General features: G+C 47.4%; 1 protein-coding gene across 1 annotated transcript in view; it reads left to right on the top strand.

Moving 5' to 3' along the window:
- Positions 1-20,000, top strand: part of LOC123764756 (agrin) — a 251,287-nt gene that overhangs the window by 167,075 nt on the left and 64,212 nt on the right. Inside the window, exon 4 of the mRNA XM_069302593.1 lies at positions 4,242-4,469. Coding sequence (XP_069158694.1) covers positions 4,463-4,469 — 7 coding nt within the window. The 5' untranslated portion in view covers positions 4,242-4,462. The remainder of the gene's footprint in view (positions 1-4,241; positions 4,470-20,000) is intronic.

Genomic DNA, 20,000 nt, shown 5'->3' on the forward strand with positions numbered 1-20,000 from the left:
TGCGGAGAAGCATTGTATTGCCTTTATTGCTTATGCATGTGGGTGATTTGTGGTCCCTAATTAGCCCAGTTGCGTTATTGTTATGTAAAACAGACAAGCTAATCAGTTAATTAGATTTGGCAACAATGGGAGGGAGGTATAACCACAGTTGCCAACTGCTATAATATAAAAATATATAGAAGTCCAGTGGCAGTATTGACCAGGTGGGAGTAGGATGTGTTGACCATTCTTCTGTGCTAATTTAAGTTTGAATTAACTTTCTTTTTTGCATTTCTTGAACATTGTTGCCGCAGGAAATATGAGGTGTAGTTTTGAATGTTGATTTTTTTTTTTTATCCTTAAGAGTTTTTTTTTTTTATTTCTTCGTAACCACAGTGATTGGTGATTGTTGTTAAGACTGGACATATAGCACCAGTCATCCTGTCACTTTTTTTGCTTGGTAACTTTATTGATAATTCTGATATACCCCCCCCCCCCATCTTCCCCTTCCCTCCCCCCCCTACCTTCCCCCTCCCCCCCCTCTTCCCCCCCCCTCCCCATTAACCTTGTTATGACCCTTTGTGCTGACCTGGGGCCAGATTCACGAAAGCACTTACGAACGTGTACATCTTTCCTCAATCTTTGACGGCTTTGGTTACATTTATTAAACAGTTTACAACCATGAAAACTTCCCAATCAACTGTTGTTATTGTTATAAACAGCCTCCTGGTGCTTCGGAGCTCATTAACTGTTTAATAATTGGAAACAAAGCCGCCAAACATTGAGAAAAGATGTAAAGGTTCGTAAGTGCTTTCGAGAATCTGGCCCCGGGTCTGACAACCTCACGACCTTGTACTCGCCGAAGGAGTCAAATGAGAACTTAAGTGCGTGGAAGTAAGGCTGAGACACGCGGGGTGTGTGTGTGTGTGTGTGTGTGTGTGTGTGTGTGTGTGTGTGTGTGTGTGTGTGTGTGTGTGTGTGTGTGTGTGTGTGTGTGTACTCACCTATTTGTACTCACCTATTTGTGCTTGCAGGATCGAGCATTGACTCTTGGATCCCGCCTTTCCAGCTATCGGTTGTTTACAGCAATGACTCCTGTCCCATTTCCCTATCATACCTAGTTTTAAAAGTATGAATAGTATTTGCTTCCACAACCTGTTCCCCAAGTGCATTCCATTTTTCCACTACTCTCACGCTAAAAGAAAACTTCCTAACATCTCTGTGACTCATCTGAGTTTCCAGTTTCCACCCATGTCCCCTCGTTCTGTTATTATTACGTGTGAACATTTCATCTATTTCCACTTTGTCAATTCCCCTGAGTATTTTATATGTCCCTATCATATCTCCTCTCTCCCTTCTTTTCTTTAGTGTCGTAAGGTTCAGTTCCTTCAGCCGCTCTTCATATCCCATCCCTCGTAACTCTGGGACAAGCCTCGTCGCAAACCTCTGAACCTTTTTCAGTTTCTTTATGTGTTTCTTCAGGTGGGGGCTCCATGATGGCGCGGCATACTCTAAGACGGGTCTCACGTAGGCAGTGTAAAGCGCCCTAAAAGCCTCCTCATTTAGGTTTCTGAATGAAGTTCTAATTTTCGCCAGTGTAGAGTACGCTGCTGTCGTTATCCTATTTATATGTGCCTCAGGAGTTAGATTAGGTGTCACATCCACTCCCAGGTCTCTTTCTCGAATCGTTACAGGTAGGCTGTTCCCCTTCATTGTGTACTGTCCCTTTGGTCTCCTGTCACCTGATCCCATTTCCATAACTTTACATTTACTGGTATTAAACTCCAGTAGCCATTTCCCTGACCATCTCTGCAGCCTGTTTAAGTCCTCTTGGAGGATCCTACAATCCTCGTCTGTCACAACTCTTCTCATTAATTTTGCATCATCCGCATGTGTGTGTGTGTGTGTGTGTGAAGTGTTCGTTCAGCCTTGCTACTCTGAATGCAACAATTACTCTTCATAATTCTAATTTCCGTAGTTAAGAGTGACCAGCGTACAGTGTGAAGGTATTTACAGTGCAAAATTGTATGTATCTACACGGTCTCAGAATGTACCGAGTCTGTCTGGCTATAGTCCAGAAAAACGTACATTTCAGTTTCTCACGTCTCTTAAAGTATTTAATTACACGCTTGATTCCAAGCGTTTATATGTGATGCTTTAAGTGAGTACTTAAAATGATTTACTCTTAATGCGGCAATATAAAGTCTTACTCCTAATTTACCTAAACTACTCTAAACCGTTAATATAATAATTATATTGTTGTACCAGAGAGCCGAGTCACGTAGGAAACCCCCCGCCCTTCCCCCAAACACATCACATTACACATTAATGTGTAATCACATTACAGGTTAACCACAATCCCTCTTTTTTAATCACTTGACAAGCTTAACAACCATCATCCTCCCTTTCCCCATACACGTGAGAGGATCACCACCTACTCCCTCAGCGACACCCTCAATCACCCCTTAACTCCAACAACCAATCCCGCCCCCCTACCTAACCCAATCACTCCTTTCTTCCCACCCCTTCTCCGAATCACGAACCCCCCACCCAAACTACCCCCCCCCCTCTCTCTCTCTCTCTCTCTCTCTCTCTCTCTCTCTCTCTCTCTCTCTCTCTCTCTCTCTCTCTCTCTCTCTCTCTCTCTCTCTCTCCAAAAAACCTCCTATCCCCCCCTTTTCCCATTCAGAAACACCCTCCCCCCCTGAACCGGCATGAAACCATCCTATAATATCCATTACACTTCTGGTTATTTACTTAGGAAAATTAAGGTGCCGTGATGCCACGACATGCAAAAGATGCATTCACTCGGACCTGCTGCCGTAAATACGTCTGGGACGGTCTATTACCTCTGGGGAAATAGCCACAAATGGCGGGTAATTACACGTTGGCGTCATCTGGGACGTGTTTACCTAGTGTCTGGCGTCAAACACAAGAGGCAAGGGAGTCGCATCACTCTGTCTCGACCCCCTGCCTGCCTGCCTGCCTGCCTGCCTGCCTGCCTGCCTGCCTGCCTGCCTGCCTGCCTGCCTGCCTGCCTGCCTGCCTGCCTGCCTGCCTACCTACCTACCTACCTGCCTGCCTGCCTGCCTGCCTGCCTGCCTTCTTCCGGTATGCCAGGTGCTCCCACAGCGCCCAGCTCGAGTGGCACTGGATCCGTGAGTGCCACTTGGTCCATGAGTACCACTAGTGGAGCCTATACAAGGGATACAGGAGCCATGAGTGGATACAGGACCTAATACTGATTTGCTCAGTCACTCTGGCTGTATCAAGACTTGTAAAGGGTCCAGGATTAGACAGAGACGTCGTCACCTCCTGTGTCTTCCCCCCTCTGTGTGGGTTGGGCTCTCTCTGGCGACGTTATTGTGATTATACTCGGGTATAATCATGGAATTATTAATACTAGTGTCACCAGCAACTTACCACTGGCTTACCAGTGTAGCTGTGTCTGGCACGGAGGGCGGCACGAAGCCTGCCGTGCCGCTTCTGGTCCCAATGGTGATTATGTTGGTAAAACTAAACTCTTGGGACCCAGATGGCAGGTCTTTCAGTGGCCGGGAAGGCAGCAGCTGCCTGGTGGTGGTCCCCCGGTGGACCGCGGTGGTCCCCAAGGGCCACAGTGGGCTACAGTGGTCCCCAGGGCCACAGTGAGCCACGGTGGCCTCCCCTCCAGGGCCACAGTGGGCCGCATTATAGCTGCCTCGCTCTCTGCTGTACCCGCTGCTTAATTAAAAAGTGTCCAACTCTCTGGGCGATTCATTGTGATCTTCGTAAATGCGATAAGAGGATTAACTCTCTAAAGTGAGGAGTGAATGGGTAGGGATTCATTTTGGCTGTCTCCTCCGTCATTCCGCTTCAAATACCCTGTTAAGTTTACTTAGCGTGACGGGGGAGGGAGGGGGTGTCTTAGGACCTCTCAGCTAACGCACAACGTTATTTATTTAGCGTGTTTAGGCTGTGACGACGTTGTTACAATGACGACCCAATGAATACCACTGGAATGGGTGTAATGGGCTGCTAGTCTGCAGGGTCTGAGTGTTTGTATTTGGAGTGAAACATGGTTACCTAAGTTATAAGTTTATGTTGGTCTAGTAAACATGGTTGTTGTCTGGTTGAAGGCTTCCTAGGTGGTTAATAGTTCTCTGCGTGCTGGTAGTTTAGAGTTTGGAATACGGTGATGTGGTGACGGTGGTTGAGTGACGGTGAAGTGACAGCATTTGGATCTAATACTAACCGTCCTCCTGTTCTCTTCACTCTAACAGAGTCTGCAAGTGATCCGTGCGAGAACGTGGAGTGCAGGTCGGGTGCTGAGTGCGTGGTGACGGAGGCGGGGGAGCCAGAGTGCCACTGCCGCCCCCAGTGCCATCTGGATGGCACCCGCCGCCCGGTCTGTGGCTCTGATGGCACCGACTACAGCAGCGAGTGTGAACTGAGTCGCTCAGCATGTGTCCTCAACCTGCAGGTGGTGGTGCGCTACGTCGGCATGTGTAGTGAGTATCCATGTGTCTTCATGTGTCCCTCACCTGCTGTGTATACCTGTCTCATGTGTCCCTCACCTGCTGTGTATACCTGTCTCATGTGTCCCTCACCTGCTGTGTATACCTGTCTCATGTGTCCCTCACCTGCTGTGTATACCTGCTTCAGGTGCACAATCTAGGGAAAAGTATTCCTGTACCTCCAAACAAGTTTCTTGGAAAATGGAAAAGTGGCAACGTCGCCTTTGTTATTGTTGTGGTGGTAGTATTGGGTTAAGTTATGAATGAATATAGACGCTTTGTAACGACGAATCTCATTGGTCAAAACACCACATACACACACCGGTTGACATAATTCACACTTATCGAAAGGAAAATAGTGAAGAGCAATGACTAAATGTTAGTATATGGAGATTAGTGAAAAAAAGGGGGAGATGTCTCTACTTTTGTGCTTAAGAGTTTATTAAACTATTAAACAGTATAACTTGTCATCTGTTTGCTTATTGGCTGTCGAGGCAAACGTCGTGACGTCACACAAAACGTCTGAATCAATCAATCAATCAACACTAAACGTTTTTTTGTTTAAGTTAAAACCGGTTTGCAAACGTTTACATTTGGGATAATAGTTGACATACTTTATACGAATAATGGTATCAAAACTTAATTATACCCCCAATTATCAGTATTAATAGAATGAATATTACAAGGGAGAGAGAGAGACAGTCTCTGTAAATATATGGCAAATATCCGATCATATTATGCATGCAATTCGTGACCATATGAAGATTATCGTAGCTCAACATGCACTGTCGGATGATCAACGTTAAACGACAAAGTTATTTTCTTCGTAAAATGTTTAATACACTAACTACACTTTACTACACTAGCTACAATTTACTACACTAACTGGTACCTTACCTTGAGATGTTTCCGGGGCTTAGCGTCCCCGCGGCCCGGTCGTCGACCAGGCCTCCTGGGTAAACACCTTGTCTAAAGGTTGACAAAATATATTCTGTCATTGGTTGTTTCACCAACACCGTAGAAGAGAAAGCTTTGGCATTTGGGTGAAAGCTGTACCTGATTTACCTGAAGGTCACCCAATAGTGGCCTCGACGACAGGAAGCTGGCGGCTTGTCAGAATTCCGCCCATTAGTTCTGATGATTTTTGCAAGCTGGATCACCTAGTGTGGTCCTATTGGTAGGTGTGTGTGGTCACCTGGTGTGGTCCTGTGGGTGTGTGTGGTCACCTGGTGTGGTCCTGTGGGTGTGTGTGTGGTCACCTGGTGTGGTCCTGTAGGTGTGTGTGGTCACCTGGTGTGGTCCTGTGGGTGTGTGTGGTCACCTGGTGTGGTCCTGTGGGTGTGTGTGTGATCACCTGGTGTGGTCCTGTGGGTGTGTGTGGTCACCTGGTGTGGTCCTGTGGGTGTGTGTGTGGTCACCTGGTGTGGTCCTGTGGGTGTGTGTGGTCACCTGGTGTGGTCCTGTAGGTGTGTGTGTGATCACCTGGTGTGGTCCTGTGGGTGTGTGTGGTCACCTGGTGTGGTCCTGTAGGTGTGTGTGTGGTCACCTGGTGTGGTCCTGTGGGTGTGTGTGGTCACCTGGTGTGGTCCTGTAGGTGTGTGTGGTCACCTGGTGTGGTCCTGTGGGTGTGTGTGGTCACCTGGTGTGGTCCTGTGGGTGTGTGTGGTCACCTGGTGTGGTCCTGTGGGTGTGTGTGGTCACCTGGTGTGGTCCTGTAGGTGTGTGTGTGATCACCTGGTGTGGTCCTGTGGGTGTGTGTGGTCACCTGGTGTGGTCCTGTGGGTGGGTGTGGTCACCTGGTGTGGTCCTGTGGGTGTGTGTGGTCACCTGGTGTGGTCCTGTGGGTGTGTGTGGTCACCTGGTCTGGTCCTGTGAGTGTGTGGTCACCAGGTGTGGTCCTGTAGGTGTGTGTGGTCACCTGGTGTGGTCCTGTGAGTGTGTGGTCACCAGGTGTGGTCCTGTAGGTGTGTGTGGTCACCAGGTGTGGTCCTGTGGGTGTGTGGTCACCAGGTGTGGTCCTGTAGGTGTAGGTTCACCTGTGTGGCTGTGCTGGGGTTAATGAGTACTCGAGTCATCACTTTCATGTTCAATATTTTTGCTCTGCATTAATTAAACGAGCGAGAGTTGTCAGTTTTGTTTACGCGATGCTTAATTTTTGAGAAAATAACACAAAAATATGTATTCAAATTTGATGAATAACATTCTGTTATGTTATCAGACATGGTTTTAAGTGATATCAGGCGGTTAGGGAAGTGGAAATGTGTCAATAGGTGGTGTCAGGTGATATCAAACGGTGTTAGAAGTTGTCACGTGGTGTTAGTAGTGATAACAGAACGACATGACGTCGGTTGAACCTGTTCTCAAATAATAAAGAATGCTATGAAAAGTAGCGCCTTGCGAATATCTACGTTTTCTATGCAATGGTTGGTTAGGTTAGGTTAGGTTAGATGGCTTGGCCGGGTTCGCACTTTTCTGCTTAGCTCTTTGTATTTTGTACGTTGTGGATGGGGGTCTGTTCGGTGGCGCTCGACTGTGTATCTCCTACGTCGTGAACACACTCTTTTATTCTTTTTTAATATCCGGGGATATCCTTGTCTTCACGTGTAAGTCAAAACCTTTCTGGTTTCGTGGGAGAGAATCTAATGTGAGATGGTTGCTGTGTTTTACGTCTGTTTATCTAAAATTTCTTTCTCAAATCATATTAAATTTGTTTCTTAAATATCTTCCCTTCCTTGACTGCCTTCTCTCTCATATCCTTCTCCTCTCCCCTTTTTATTCCACGTGCCTTTCTCATTCGCTTCCCGTGCCTCTTCCATCCACCCAAGAGGTAAATTGAAGGGGGTGGAATAGCCCGACAAGTCTGCGAGAGTGGAACGGACGACTTGGGGCTGATTGTGGTGGTGGGGGAGATGGTGGGGGGGGAAAGTGGGGGCTGTGGAGGAGGACTCGTGTACGAGGGGGGAGGGTTAGGCTGGTGGTCCTTCGGCTCCCATGTAATCCGGGGATTTGTTGAAAGGATATGCTGCCCCCTTGCCACGGCTGGAGGACGAAGGCGTCTTGAGCCTTATGGTGTGGGGGCGGAGCGGCGGGAGTCGAGTGCCCCGTCGCGGCAGATTGGACCCTTCAGGAAGCTCGTCGTCCAAACTCATATGTGCTTACCAGGCTCTACTGATTTTACTCTCGTGCTTGTGGCAGCGTTCGCCGCTCTCTAATGTGGTGAGAGGCTGTACCGCTATCACCACAGACACCGCCGGCGTCGCCACAGACACCGCCGGCGTCGCCACAGACACCGCCGGCATCACCACAGATCACCACAGACCACCAGCATCACCATGCGTCGCGTGACTGGTGACCCCTTACGTCGCGTGACTGGTGATCCCATGCGTCGCGTGACTGGTGACCCCATGCGTCGCGTGACTGGTGACCCCATGCGTCGCGTGACTGGTGACCCCCATGCGTCGCGTGACTGGTGACCCCCATGCGTCGCGTGACTGGTGACCCCATGCGTCGCGTGACTGGTGACCCCATGCGTCGCGTGACTGGTGACCCCCATGCGTCGCGTGACTGGTGACCCCCATGCGTCGCGTGACTGGTGACCCCATGCGTCGCGTGACTGGTGACCCCCATGCGTCGCGTGACTGGTGACCCCCATGCGTCGCGTGACTGTTACTCAGGTGTTATAAATCGAACTCGTCCTCATTACAGTCTAATTCGTAAATTAATATTTTTGTTCTTGAAGTCAAAAACAAAGTTTTCAGGGACTGTTATGCAATGTTCACACATAAGTGTAACAAAAATTTTAATATGTTCTTGGAAACAAAATTTTCTTTACGTGGAAATAAATTTTTTTCTTGGAAAGATAATTTTTGTACTTGAAAATATAAGAATGCTAAACTAATTCCAGTTGCACATGTGGTGGATATTTTACAAGTAAATTATTACAATATTTGTTCCATTGTAAACATTTGTTGAAAAGTTAAAAATAAAATAATACAAAAAGCCATTTATGAAATCGATTAAGACTGGTCTATTACATGTAGTGGTACATGTTCCCACTAGAGGTAATAGACCATAAGATGGTCTATTAGCGTCTAAGAATTGTAAAGACGTTCCATTAACGTACGTACTCCCTCTAGTCCCCTCTCAGCCAGTGCTTGGCCAAGCTGTCACCGATCTCACAGACGTATTCATTAATTATTGAGAGAGAGAGAGAAAGAGAAAGAGAGAGAGAGATTGAGAAGTTGTCGAGAGTTATGAGGGAGAGTGAGTGAGAGGGAAATGAGGGAAGAATTATGGGAGTGTGAGGGGAAGATGAGGGAGGGATAGTGAGGGAGAGGAGGAGGGGGGTTGGGGTTATCACAGGTGAGTGGAGGTCTAGCGAACAGAATACTGAGGCAGCGTTCAGCCGCCGGATGCTGACTGGACGTACCTTATGAGCTCTGGAATATACATATTCAATGAACAGGTTACTTTGCATTTTTGTGTGTGTGTCTCTCTCTCTCTCTCTCTCTCTCTCTCTCTCTCTCTCTCTCTCTCTCTCTCTCTCTCTCTCTCTCTCTCGATATGAAGAGGTTTTGTACAATGCTTCTCTGTTTTCTGGCATGTTTGAATGTGTTGTTTTGTAAGAGAATGGTATACGTGAGTGGTATTGTGGGTGGTAGTGGTGGGGAAGGTGGAGATGTTGGGGTGGTTGTGTTGGTGATGGTAAAGGGTGGGGATGGTGGGTGGTGGTGGTGTTTGTGGTGTTTTGGGTGGTGGTGTTGGTGGTAATAGCGTACTTACAACATACCAGTGATGTAGTATTTACAACATACCACATATCGGCCAGATATGTGGCCGATGTCTCTATACTAACGGACTAAATCTTGTTCAATATCTTGTGCTGCTAATTGATTCCTTTAAGACATCACTAATTTACATTTAGTTCTCTTTACTCAGTGTTGTAATCAGACTATTTTTGTTCTTGTTTTATCCATTGTTTTTGTTTCATTCATAAATTACAATATCTACTTTGGCAAGCATATTACATCAGATTATATTCTACTATTTTCTTCATTACTCTCTTCCTCTGCAACGTACGTGAGACACGAAGAAACTGCAAATATAATCACAAAATATGAAATAGGAAATATAAAGATAGTAGAAAATAACTTGAAAAGGTAAAGAGAAGTTGAAATGCTGAGTTTTTTCTTTTTTAACTGCTTGTCTGAGCAGTTGTACGTCTTGTTGACATCTTAAGGAACGATCAAGGGTTCGCTTCCTTGACCCAACACACCTCGCTACACTTCACTACACCTCTTTTACCCTCCCCCCCCACTCCCTCACACACACACACACACACACACACACACACACACACACACACACACACACACACACACACTTCAGTACACAAGTTTCCTCAACCTACTACCCAGCTTCTCCATCAACACGCCTTCACGCAGCTCTCTAGCACACCTGCCCTGTCCGCTACACGTATTTACACCTGGTTCACACTGTCGTACATTCCTGCAGCTTCCCTCGTAACACAGAGCCGAACGTGGTGGCTTGTGTGGCCTGGCTTGGTCCTGATCCCTGGGGTCTTGTGTGGTCAGGCCTGGTCTTGATCCCTGGGCTCTTGTGTGGTCAGGCCTGGTCCTGATCCCTGGGGTCTTGTGTGGTCAGGCCTGGTCCTGATCCTTGGGGTCTTGTGTGGCCTGGCTTGGTCCTGATCCCTGGTGGGTTTAGTGGCCTGGCTTGGTCCTGATCCCTGAGGCCTTGTGTGGTCAGGCCTGGTCCTGATCCCTGGTGGCTTGTGTGGTCAGGCCTGGTCCTGATCCCTGGTGGCTTGTGTGGTCAGGCCTGGTCCTGATCCCTGGGGGCTTGTGTGGTCAGGCCTGGTCCTGATCCCTGGTGGCTTGTGTGGTCAGGCCTGGTCCTGATCCCTGGGGGCTTGTGTGGTCAGGCCTGGTCCTGATCCCTGGGGGCTTGTGTGGTCAGGCCTGGTCCTGATCCCTGGTGGCTTGTGTGGTCAGGCCTGGTCCTGATCCCTGGTGCCTTGTGTGGTCAGGCCTGGTCCTGATCCCTGGTGCCTTGTGTGGCCTGGCTTGGTCCTGATCCCTGGTGGCTTGTGTGGCCTGGCTTGGTCCTGCCCCCCTGGTGTGGCCTAGCGGGACGATGACCCTGCTACTCCGGACTGTTCCTCCTCAGTAGCGCTGAGTTACCAGCATTTACTGTCGAGAGACACAACATAAACAAGGCAGTCGTCCGGAACAGAAAATACCACATTGTTTCTTAACGCCATTTCTCTTAACGGGAGTCCCGAGTAATGAACACGTTATTGTCTCCAGCTCAAAGGAAGAAATGTTTATGAGAAAGATTAAGAGAGAGAGAGAGAGAGAGAGAGAGAGAGAGAGAGAGAGAGAGAGAGAGAGAGAGAGAGAGAGAGAGTGTGGAGGAGCGTCAGCCCAGCCGCTGTGAGCACTTCCCGCCAAAAAGACTTTGACAGTCGAGGCTGGAGTTGATTTGAATTAGTCCCTGGTGTCTTTGTTTCCCGCGCGTCCCGTCGCGATGTGGGACGCCGTTAATATAGAGACTTTGTAATGTGCTCTGAAAATGATTGGTTAAGAATGTGTTTTGTCAAACCTGTTATTCGAGGAGATAGGGGGAAGGGGGGAAGGGTTGTGGTTAGAGACCGAGCCGAGGGGGACGTTGATCCTGGGAATCGTCGATAGGTATATATGGTGTTGCGGCCAAGAAGGCTTATCAAACGTAGGAGGGGGTTATTAAGGCCTATCATAATTTCTTACTGGCCAGCAGGAAAATACTCCTTAGCCTAGAACACTGTCCAAAAACTTTAAGTGTGTATATATATACACTAAGAAGCAGAATACACATCTCAGTGTGTGTATATATACACCCTTAACAAGTCTTAGTTGCTGTGAGTGCCGGCTTAACTACCTGGAGCGACAAGCCTGCGGGTTACTGCTGAAATTTCGATTCCCTCCTTGAAGTTGAGTACTTTGAAGGATCAGGTAAATGAGCTGGAGGGCGGAGTGTTGGATCAGTTTGTCTCTTGACACAACGAGGCGGTGTCTGTGAGCAGAGGATGAGTTGATGAGAGCAGAGGGGGGGAGGAGGAGAAGAGACACAAGGTCGGCATCATCAGCATCTTCATAATTACCTCCAGGCTTTCCTGTGTTTTTATTCTCTCAGAGAGAAGCATTCACTATGAACAGGAAGGTGAGATGTTTGCTTGTGTGGTCTCTCGCCTCACTCTCACCTCACTCTCACCTCCCTCACCCCTCTCTCACCTCACTCTCACCTCACTCTCACCTCCCTCCCCCCCCTCTCTCACCTCACTCTCACCCCCCCCCCTCTCTCACCTCACTCTCACCTCCCTCACCCCCCCTCTCTCACCTCACTCTCACCTCACTCTCACCCCCGCCCCTCTCTCACCTCACTCTCACCTCACTCTCACCTCACTCTCACCCCCCCTCTCTCACCTCACTCTCACCTCCCTCACACCTCTCTCACCTCACTCTCACTCTGTGAGATTAACCTCGAGGTCCTAATGCAAGGATCTGCTCAGCGAGCCATTTTCTTCAAAATTATTCCCTCCCATAAATCTGGGGCCAACACCGTCTAATTTTCACTTCTCAAGACGATATGGAAATTCCCGTGTTGTAGGGCACCTCACCCAGCCACACATCTCAGGGGTACAGCACCCAGCAGTTCATCTCGTATGTTAATTACAGAGCAGAGAAGTGGTGTGAAGTTTGTAATTGTAAGTGTGGGGGGGGGAAAGGTGATGTTTTAGGGCAGACTACAGGAATATTTCAGTTATATTTGTAATGTTTTATCAAGAAAGCCTCCGTGTCACTGAAGTTAATAGTGATGTGTGTTTATGTGTGTGTTTTAAAGGGAGAAATTACAGGAGGTTATAATTTTACCCTTAATTTCACCGCTAATTTTTTTTTACCATAATTTTCACTCTCCTAACACTCGTCCTTGGGTCCTTACCTCTCTCTCTCTCTCTCTCTCTCTCTCTCTCTCTCTCTCTCTCTCTCTCTCTCTCTCTCTTATTCTTGCTATTTCAAAATGTTCTTTTCCTCTTCTACTGAAAAAAGGTCAACATTGACTTACTTTGAAGCTTCCATTAAGGGGAGAGGTGATCAATCACTATTATCATCCTTTGTTCCTGTGACCACTGTTCCACTCTTCCAGTTATCATGCCTGGCTCACTGTTCCATGACCTCCTCTCTGAGGTCACTGTTGCTTTCACTGTCTTTCACTGTTTCACAAAACATCGTTTACGTATATCGGAAACAATATATGACCGAGTATAGAGCCCTGTGGGACTCCACTGGTGACTTCACGCCAATCTGATGTGTGTGTGTGTGTACTCGCCTATTTATCCTCATCTATTTGTTCCTGCAGGATGGAACTCTAGCTCTTTGGCCCCGCTTTTCTAGCCGTTGATAGACTAATACAATAACTCCTGGCCTATTTCTCTATTATACCATCTGTTAAAGTTATGAATAGAGTTAGCCTCTACAACCTGCTCCTTTAGGTCATTCCATTTACTCACTATCCTCACGCTAAAAGAAAACTTTCTAACATCTCTATGACACATCTTAGTCTCAAGCTTCCATCCGTGCCCCCTTGTTTTATTGTTATTCTTTGTAAACATTTTCTCTGTTTCCACCTTGTCAATCCCTCTAAGTATTTTATGCGTATGTATCATGTCCCCCTCTCTCCCTCCTCTAATTCGAACGTCATCAAGTTTATTTCCTTCAGTCTGTCTTTGTATCTCATCCCTTGCAGCTCTGGGACGAGTCTCGTTGCAAACTTCTGCAACTTTACGAGCTTCCTTATCTGTTTTTAAGATGGGGGCTATCTTGAGGTTATCTTGAGGTGATTTCTGGGCTTTAGTGTTCCCGTGGCTCGGTCCTCAACCAGGCCTCCACCCCCAGGAAGCAGCCCGTGACAGCTGATTAACACCCAGGTACCTATTTTACTGCTAGGTAACAGGGGGGCATAGGTTGAAAGAAACTCTGTCCATTGTTTCTCGCCGGCGCCCGGGATCGAACCCGGGACCACAGGATCACAAGTCCAGCGTGCTGTCCGCTCGGCTGACGGGGCTCCATGATGGTGCGGCATACTCTAAGACTGGCCTCACATAGGCGGTATACAGTGATCTTAAAGCCTCCTTATTCAAGTTCCTGAAGGATGTTCAGACTTTTGTCAGAGTAGAGTATGCGGCTGACGTTATTCTATTTATATGAGCCTCTGGTCTTTTTCTCCAGTAGTTATAGTGAGGTTTTCCCCCTTTTATCGTATATTGACCTTTAGGTCTCCTGGTTCCCATTTCCATCACCTTGCACGTGTTAGTGTTGAACTCTAGCAGCCATTTCTCAGATTAGCTTTGCAACCTGTTCAAGTCATCCTGGAGAATCTCACAATCCTCATCTGTCTCAACCCTCCTCATTAGTTTTGCATCATCTGCAATCATTGACATAAAAGACTCAACTCCTGCAGTCAAGTCATTTACATAATTTATAAGTGAGGAATAGTATGGGACCCCAGCACTGATGTGTGGGTGTGGGCGTGTGTGGGCGTGTGTGGGCGTGTGTGTGCGTGTGTGGGGCGTGTGTGCGTATGTGTATGCGCGTGTGTGTGTGTGTGTATGTGTGTGTGCGCATGTGTATGCGCGCGCGTGTGTGTGTGTGTGTGTGTGTGTGTGTGTGTGTGTGTGTGTGTGTGTGTGTGTGTGTGTGTGTGTGTGTGTGTGTGTGTGCGCGCGTTCATGTGTGTATGTGTGTTTAAAATTCCTTAAACTTTTGAGTCATTAAAACAAACACTGTTTTGCCTTTTCTAACATTGTTTTAAATCATTATAACACCTCCGTGTCACTATAAAACTCATTTTAATTCATTATAACACGGTTTTGAGTCTTATGTAACACTGTTTTTGAGTCATTATAACTGTGACGCTGTCTCGAGCTAGGTTTACACTGTTAATCAGTTTAATTCTCTGGGTACACTGTCTGCTAATGGTGTGTGAACTCATGTCACTCTGCGTATGCAACACGTGCAGTATCCCTGCAACTGTCATCACAATGATGATGTACGAGTTTGCAACTGAAGACAAAGTTTTGCGAAACCGTTTGAGGAGCAATAAGGAATATATAATGAATTATTTTAAGTCTATCAAAGCTAGAAGAGTGTATCGAAGCCAGAAGAGTCTATCGAAGCTCGAAGTAATGAATTATTTTAAGTCTATCGAAGCTAGACGAGTCTATCGAAGCTAGACGAGTCTATCGAAGCCAGAAGAGTCTATCGAAGCTCGAAGTAATGAATTATTTTAAGTCTATCGAAGCTAGACGAGTCTATCGAAGCTAGACGAGTCTATCGAAGCCAGAAGAGTCTATCGAAGCTCGAAGTAATGAATTATTTTAAGTCTATCGAAGCTAGACGAGTCTATCGAAGCCAGAAGAGTCTATCAAAGCTCGATGTCTATCGTGTGTAGGAAAAAGTCAAGCCCGGGAAGGTGTTATAGATCTTGAAGGAAGGAACGGCAGTGAGAGTTGGGGAGTTGATGATGGCAGCGGCTCACTGATAGAAAAGATGTTTTGACAGCATTCAATTTGCATCTGATTTCTCTTGAGCGATCTCTCTCTCTCTCTCTCTCTCTCTTGAAGATTGCGTGCGCGTGCGTGTGTGCACGTGCGTGTGTATTCGTCTATCTTGGACCCCCCGCATTTTTAACCAGTCTATTTTTCCTCTGTTATGTGTACTACATTTAGTTCTCTTTAACTTGCGCGTGCGCGTACTTACACACACACACACACACACACACACACACACACACACACACACACACACACACACACACACACACACACACACACACACACACACACATACACACACACAAACACACACTGTGTGTTTGTGTGTGTGTATGTGTGTGTGCACGCTTAGTGTGTGAGTGCCCCTGTGTACTCACCTATTTGTACTTGCCTAACTGTTTTTCTTGGGCATGAGTCACGGATTTTGGGTCCCGCCTCTCGATTCTTAATCGACTGGTGTGCAGGTTCCTGAGCCTGTTGGGCTTCGACATATCTACATTTAAATTTGAGTTTGGAGTCTGCCTCCACCACATCACTTCTTAACTTCACATTCCAATAGATCACTTCGTTAACACTGAAGTCAAATGAATGATGTCTTTATGAGTCATTTGAATTTTTAGTTCCATTTGTTCCTAGTCTGCCATTCCTATTCCCCCCCTGAGTATTTTGTATTTGGTAATCATGTGTCCCCTGGTTTTTCCTCTTCCTTGAGGTTTAAAACTTGTCTTTCCTGCTGCCTCGTGCCTCTCGTATCTGGGACTAGTCTGGGGGAATACCTCTGAACGTTCTCTAGCTGTGTTTCGTGCTTAATCTTCTGTATGAAGCCGATGATCATATTTTGATGATGGAATCAAGTGGCAGGTTGGGAGTGATATATACCTGTAAGACTGACTCTCTCTCTCTCTCTCTCTCTCTCTCTCTCTCTCTCTCTCTCTCTCTCTCTCTCTCTCTCTCTCTCTCTCTCTCTCTCTCTCTCTCTCTCCGATTACAATAGTATATTTCCACTCCAATGATGATACTTTGTCTCTGGTTCCTCGTACTTAGCTTCATTAGTTTGCACTTGCTGAGTTGAACTCTAATAGCCACTTGAGGGATCAAATATTAATTTTGTTCAAGTTCTCTTGTAGTTTCATACATTCTTTCATTGTATTTTTTCCTAATATATCTTTGCATTGTCAGTAAGCATTGAGAGGTTCCCACTTTACCAGGTCAGTCAGATAGATTGAGAATAGAATATTGTTATTATTATTAACATCTTTATTGACAAAATTAATTACAATTTTGCCTAATCTGAGGATTTTGATAGTCTTATTAAATTGAGGTTAATGCTAGTATTCACTGTCACGCAGGACAGAGGCTCATACATAAGACAATAGGTTGTGATTATTTTCTGTTGGAGAGGAATGCCTTTATAAACTAAAGTACCTTCCCTGTCACTCCTGTCTTTTTCTCCATTTTGTGCACCACTTTCCTCTGTGGGGTACTGTGTCGAAGGCTCTCTGACAGTCCATGAATATAACCCACCCACTCGTCTTTGTCTCAGTCGCTACAGTTCATTGAAAACTATTAAGTTTGCGTGACAGGATTTACGATATCTAAAACAATGCTGGTATTGTGTGTGTAGGAGGGGGGGGAGGGGAGGAAGGGGGGGGAGGGGGGGGCAGGGGGGGCTCAATGCTGTGACAGTTCTATTATTTTTTTTCTCCTACGCATTTTGGGGCTATTGTATTTGCCGTATTGTATTTATTCGTATTCCATGAGAGGGTTTTGTGGTACGTCATGTGGGCGGTGATACGTCATGTGGGCGGTGATACGTCATGTGGGCGGTGTGGTACGTCATGTGGGCGGTGTGGTACGTCATGTGGGCGGCGTGGTTCGTCATGTAGGCGGTGATACGTCATGTGGGCGGTGTGGTTCGTCATGTGGGCGGTGTGGTTCGTCATGTGGGCGGTGTGATACGTCATGTGGGCGGTGTGGTACGTCATGTGGGCGGTGTGGTTCGTCATGTGGGCGGTGTGATACGTCATGTGGGCGGTATGACGTGTCAGAACACCGCAGCTGACGGTAAATCTAAACTATTAGACGTTTCGTCCAAATGACGACATTTCGGTCCATTAAGGATACGACGTAAAGATCCAGAACGGACCGAAAAAGTCGTCGTGTCACGACCTAAATAAGGGACGGACCGAAAGGTCAATCCAACCCAACGGAACAGGAGAACCATTCCACCATTTCTCCTGATCTAGCCGTGTCTGCTAACCTCAGTGTTGCCATACACTAATGCCACCAGCGCCATTATATTCGCGGATTAAGTTATGTCGTCATCGTTGCCATGCGCTATGACCGCTAGAAACAGCGGCCCGAATTCTGGGAGGTGGTGATGAGTAGTCGGGCGCGTCGCCCCATTACCTCCCTGATTAATGGGAAAACCCCCAGCCAGCCAGCCAGCCAGCCACCAGCGCCATCCCTATACCCATCCCACCAGAGCCTCCACACCATGGTACGAGGCGGGACCAAAGAGCCAGAGCTCAACCCCCGCAAGCACATCTAGACCTCCGTCTGCCTCCTCTGATTTAGCCTCTTTTTTCCCTTCATAAAATGTAATATTAGCTTGGGCACCCGGCGGTGCCCGGGGTATTCTGTCTTTCCTGCTATTTTCGTCGGTGTACTGGCGGTTAGTACCAAAAATCGTCTCGGGGTCTGAATGTGAGTGACCCCCTGGCACTCTGTTCCCTTTTTGAGTTGTGGCGTCTCCTGACCAGCCTATGTTCATCCCAGACCCCACACCATTCCCTCTGTCACTTTGGATGATGCTGGACCCAAGGATCTGACCTACTTTGGACAGACAGACATTCATACAGGTATACTAAAGGGGGATACGCGCGTTTCCCGGGCCTGTCGGTCTCTCATTTGTCCATCTATTTATCTGTCTATCTATCTATCCAACTATCTATCCAACTGTCTATCCATGTGATCAACTATCCAGCCTGCTTAATGTTGAGACCCCCCCCCCTCCCCCCATAACCACGGATATTCCCAAACTCTTCCTTAAAACCCACTTTTTTAAAAGGTAAAAAAATTAATAACTCAACAAATGGTTCTTTTATTTTAACTAAGGAGTGAAAGCTGTCCACGAAGACCCGGCCTAAGATGAACTCCTTCTGGCTGCGTTATTGTGCAGCCAGAAGTGACTTGGCCGCTTGCCCCCATCGGCGTGTAAGATCCACTACAGAAGTCTTTAGGTCGACTACAGAAATATCTTAAAAAAACTCACAAAAATTACAGAAATGTTAGACTTATGTTAGACAAAGAGTTGGAATAATACACCCTTTTGATCTCAGCCACTGAGTCGGCTGTCAAGATGTCCTTTGCCATCTGGCTAGCCAGTAGGTTGATGCTGCACCTTGTTGGACTCCACAGTCTGCCATGGGCCTGAGGAGCAGGTCGGCGTTCAATCCCCGACCGTCCACAAGTAGTTGGACACCATTCCTTCCCTCCCCTCGTCCCATCCCAAATCCTTATCCTGATCCCTTCCAGGGATGCCCTAAGAATGCCCTTCACCTCGTTCAAGGGGCGTCGAGGCACTCTGCGTTGCGTCTTGAGTTGCGTCTTGGGTTGCGTCATGGGTTGCGTCATGGGTTGCGTAGTGTGGCAGTCCGTCACTGGAACTCTTCTCTTTGAGTTCCCCCTTTACTACATCGAATAAAGAAGTAACAATGTTACTTTCTTTTTGTTTAACATCTGACCGAATTCCTAGTGACACAGAGGCAGTTAAAATACAAGTTTACCTGTGGCCATGTGAGTCTTAATTTACAAGAACCAGCCTCCATCTCTCCCCCCTTACCTGTGACCTTCCCTCCCCTCACCTGTGCCCTTCCCTCCCCTCACCTGTGCCCCTTCCCTCACCTGCTATCCCCCCTCACATCACGTCTCCCCTCAGAGCGAGCCTCATATCTGACCACACACGCCCACTGGATCAATTGATCACCCCTGGGAGGGCGAGGCTTTACCCAGGCCTTGTTGTGGGATGGGAAAACCGGGACGGGGAAGGACAGACAGGTGAGTGAGAGACAGAAGAGACGGAGGGGAAAGAGGGTGGGTCATTTGGAAGGGAAATATCGTAGGGGAAAGGAGTGATTTGTTAGGACGCCTGGGTTATGGTCACTTTGGATCATTTGTTCTTTAGTTCCAGGGGGACGGATCCTGAGATGTGAGACAGGTGATGGACGGGTGGCTTGGGACGTGTGGGACAGGTGGAGGGGTGGCCTGGGACGTGTGGGACAGGTGGAGGGGTCACCTCGGACGAATGGGACAGGTGGAGAATTAAACCGGGAAACAGAAATTGGAAATACGACACAAATAACACATTATTGTGAGCCGAGACAAGATGAACATGTTATTTGTGAGCTGAGACAAAATAAAAACACTAAACGCAAGATGCTCTAAACATATATAACTTAAGGCTCGTGAGCTAAGCCTCTTAGTTCATGGCATGTGAGTCAACACTTTTGAGTAAATGAGCTTAGTGATCTGAATCTTGAATTTAGGATCCCTGAGCATTCTGAGACTCGAGAGACTGGAGCTGAGAGAGATACAAAAGCTTTGCTCAGTATATCTCTGTCTTTTCTTTTTTTTCAAGCTTTCAAGCTGGTCAAGCCAGCTGTTGTTTTACCTCCCCGTGCAGCTGGTGGTGGCAGCTGTTGTTTACCGCCCCATGCAGCTGGTCAAGCCAGCTGTTGTTTTGCCGCCCCGTGCAGCTGGTCAAGCCGGCTGTTGTTTACCGCCTCGTGCAGCTGGTGGTGGCAGCTGACGGGTGGGAAGTGAGGGTAAAACTGTAAGTTTGTCGTGTTGTCAGTGTGTCAGCTGTCACAGATTGTTTCCTGCTCCAGAAAGTGTCCCGATGTTTTTATTAA

This window comes from Procambarus clarkii, chromosome 48 (genome assembly GCF_040958095.1).
Source record: "Procambarus clarkii isolate CNS0578487 chromosome 48, FALCON_Pclarkii_2.0, whole genome shotgun sequence".
NCBI classification, from domain to species: domain Eukaryota; kingdom Metazoa; phylum Arthropoda; class Malacostraca; order Decapoda; family Cambaridae; genus Procambarus; species Procambarus clarkii.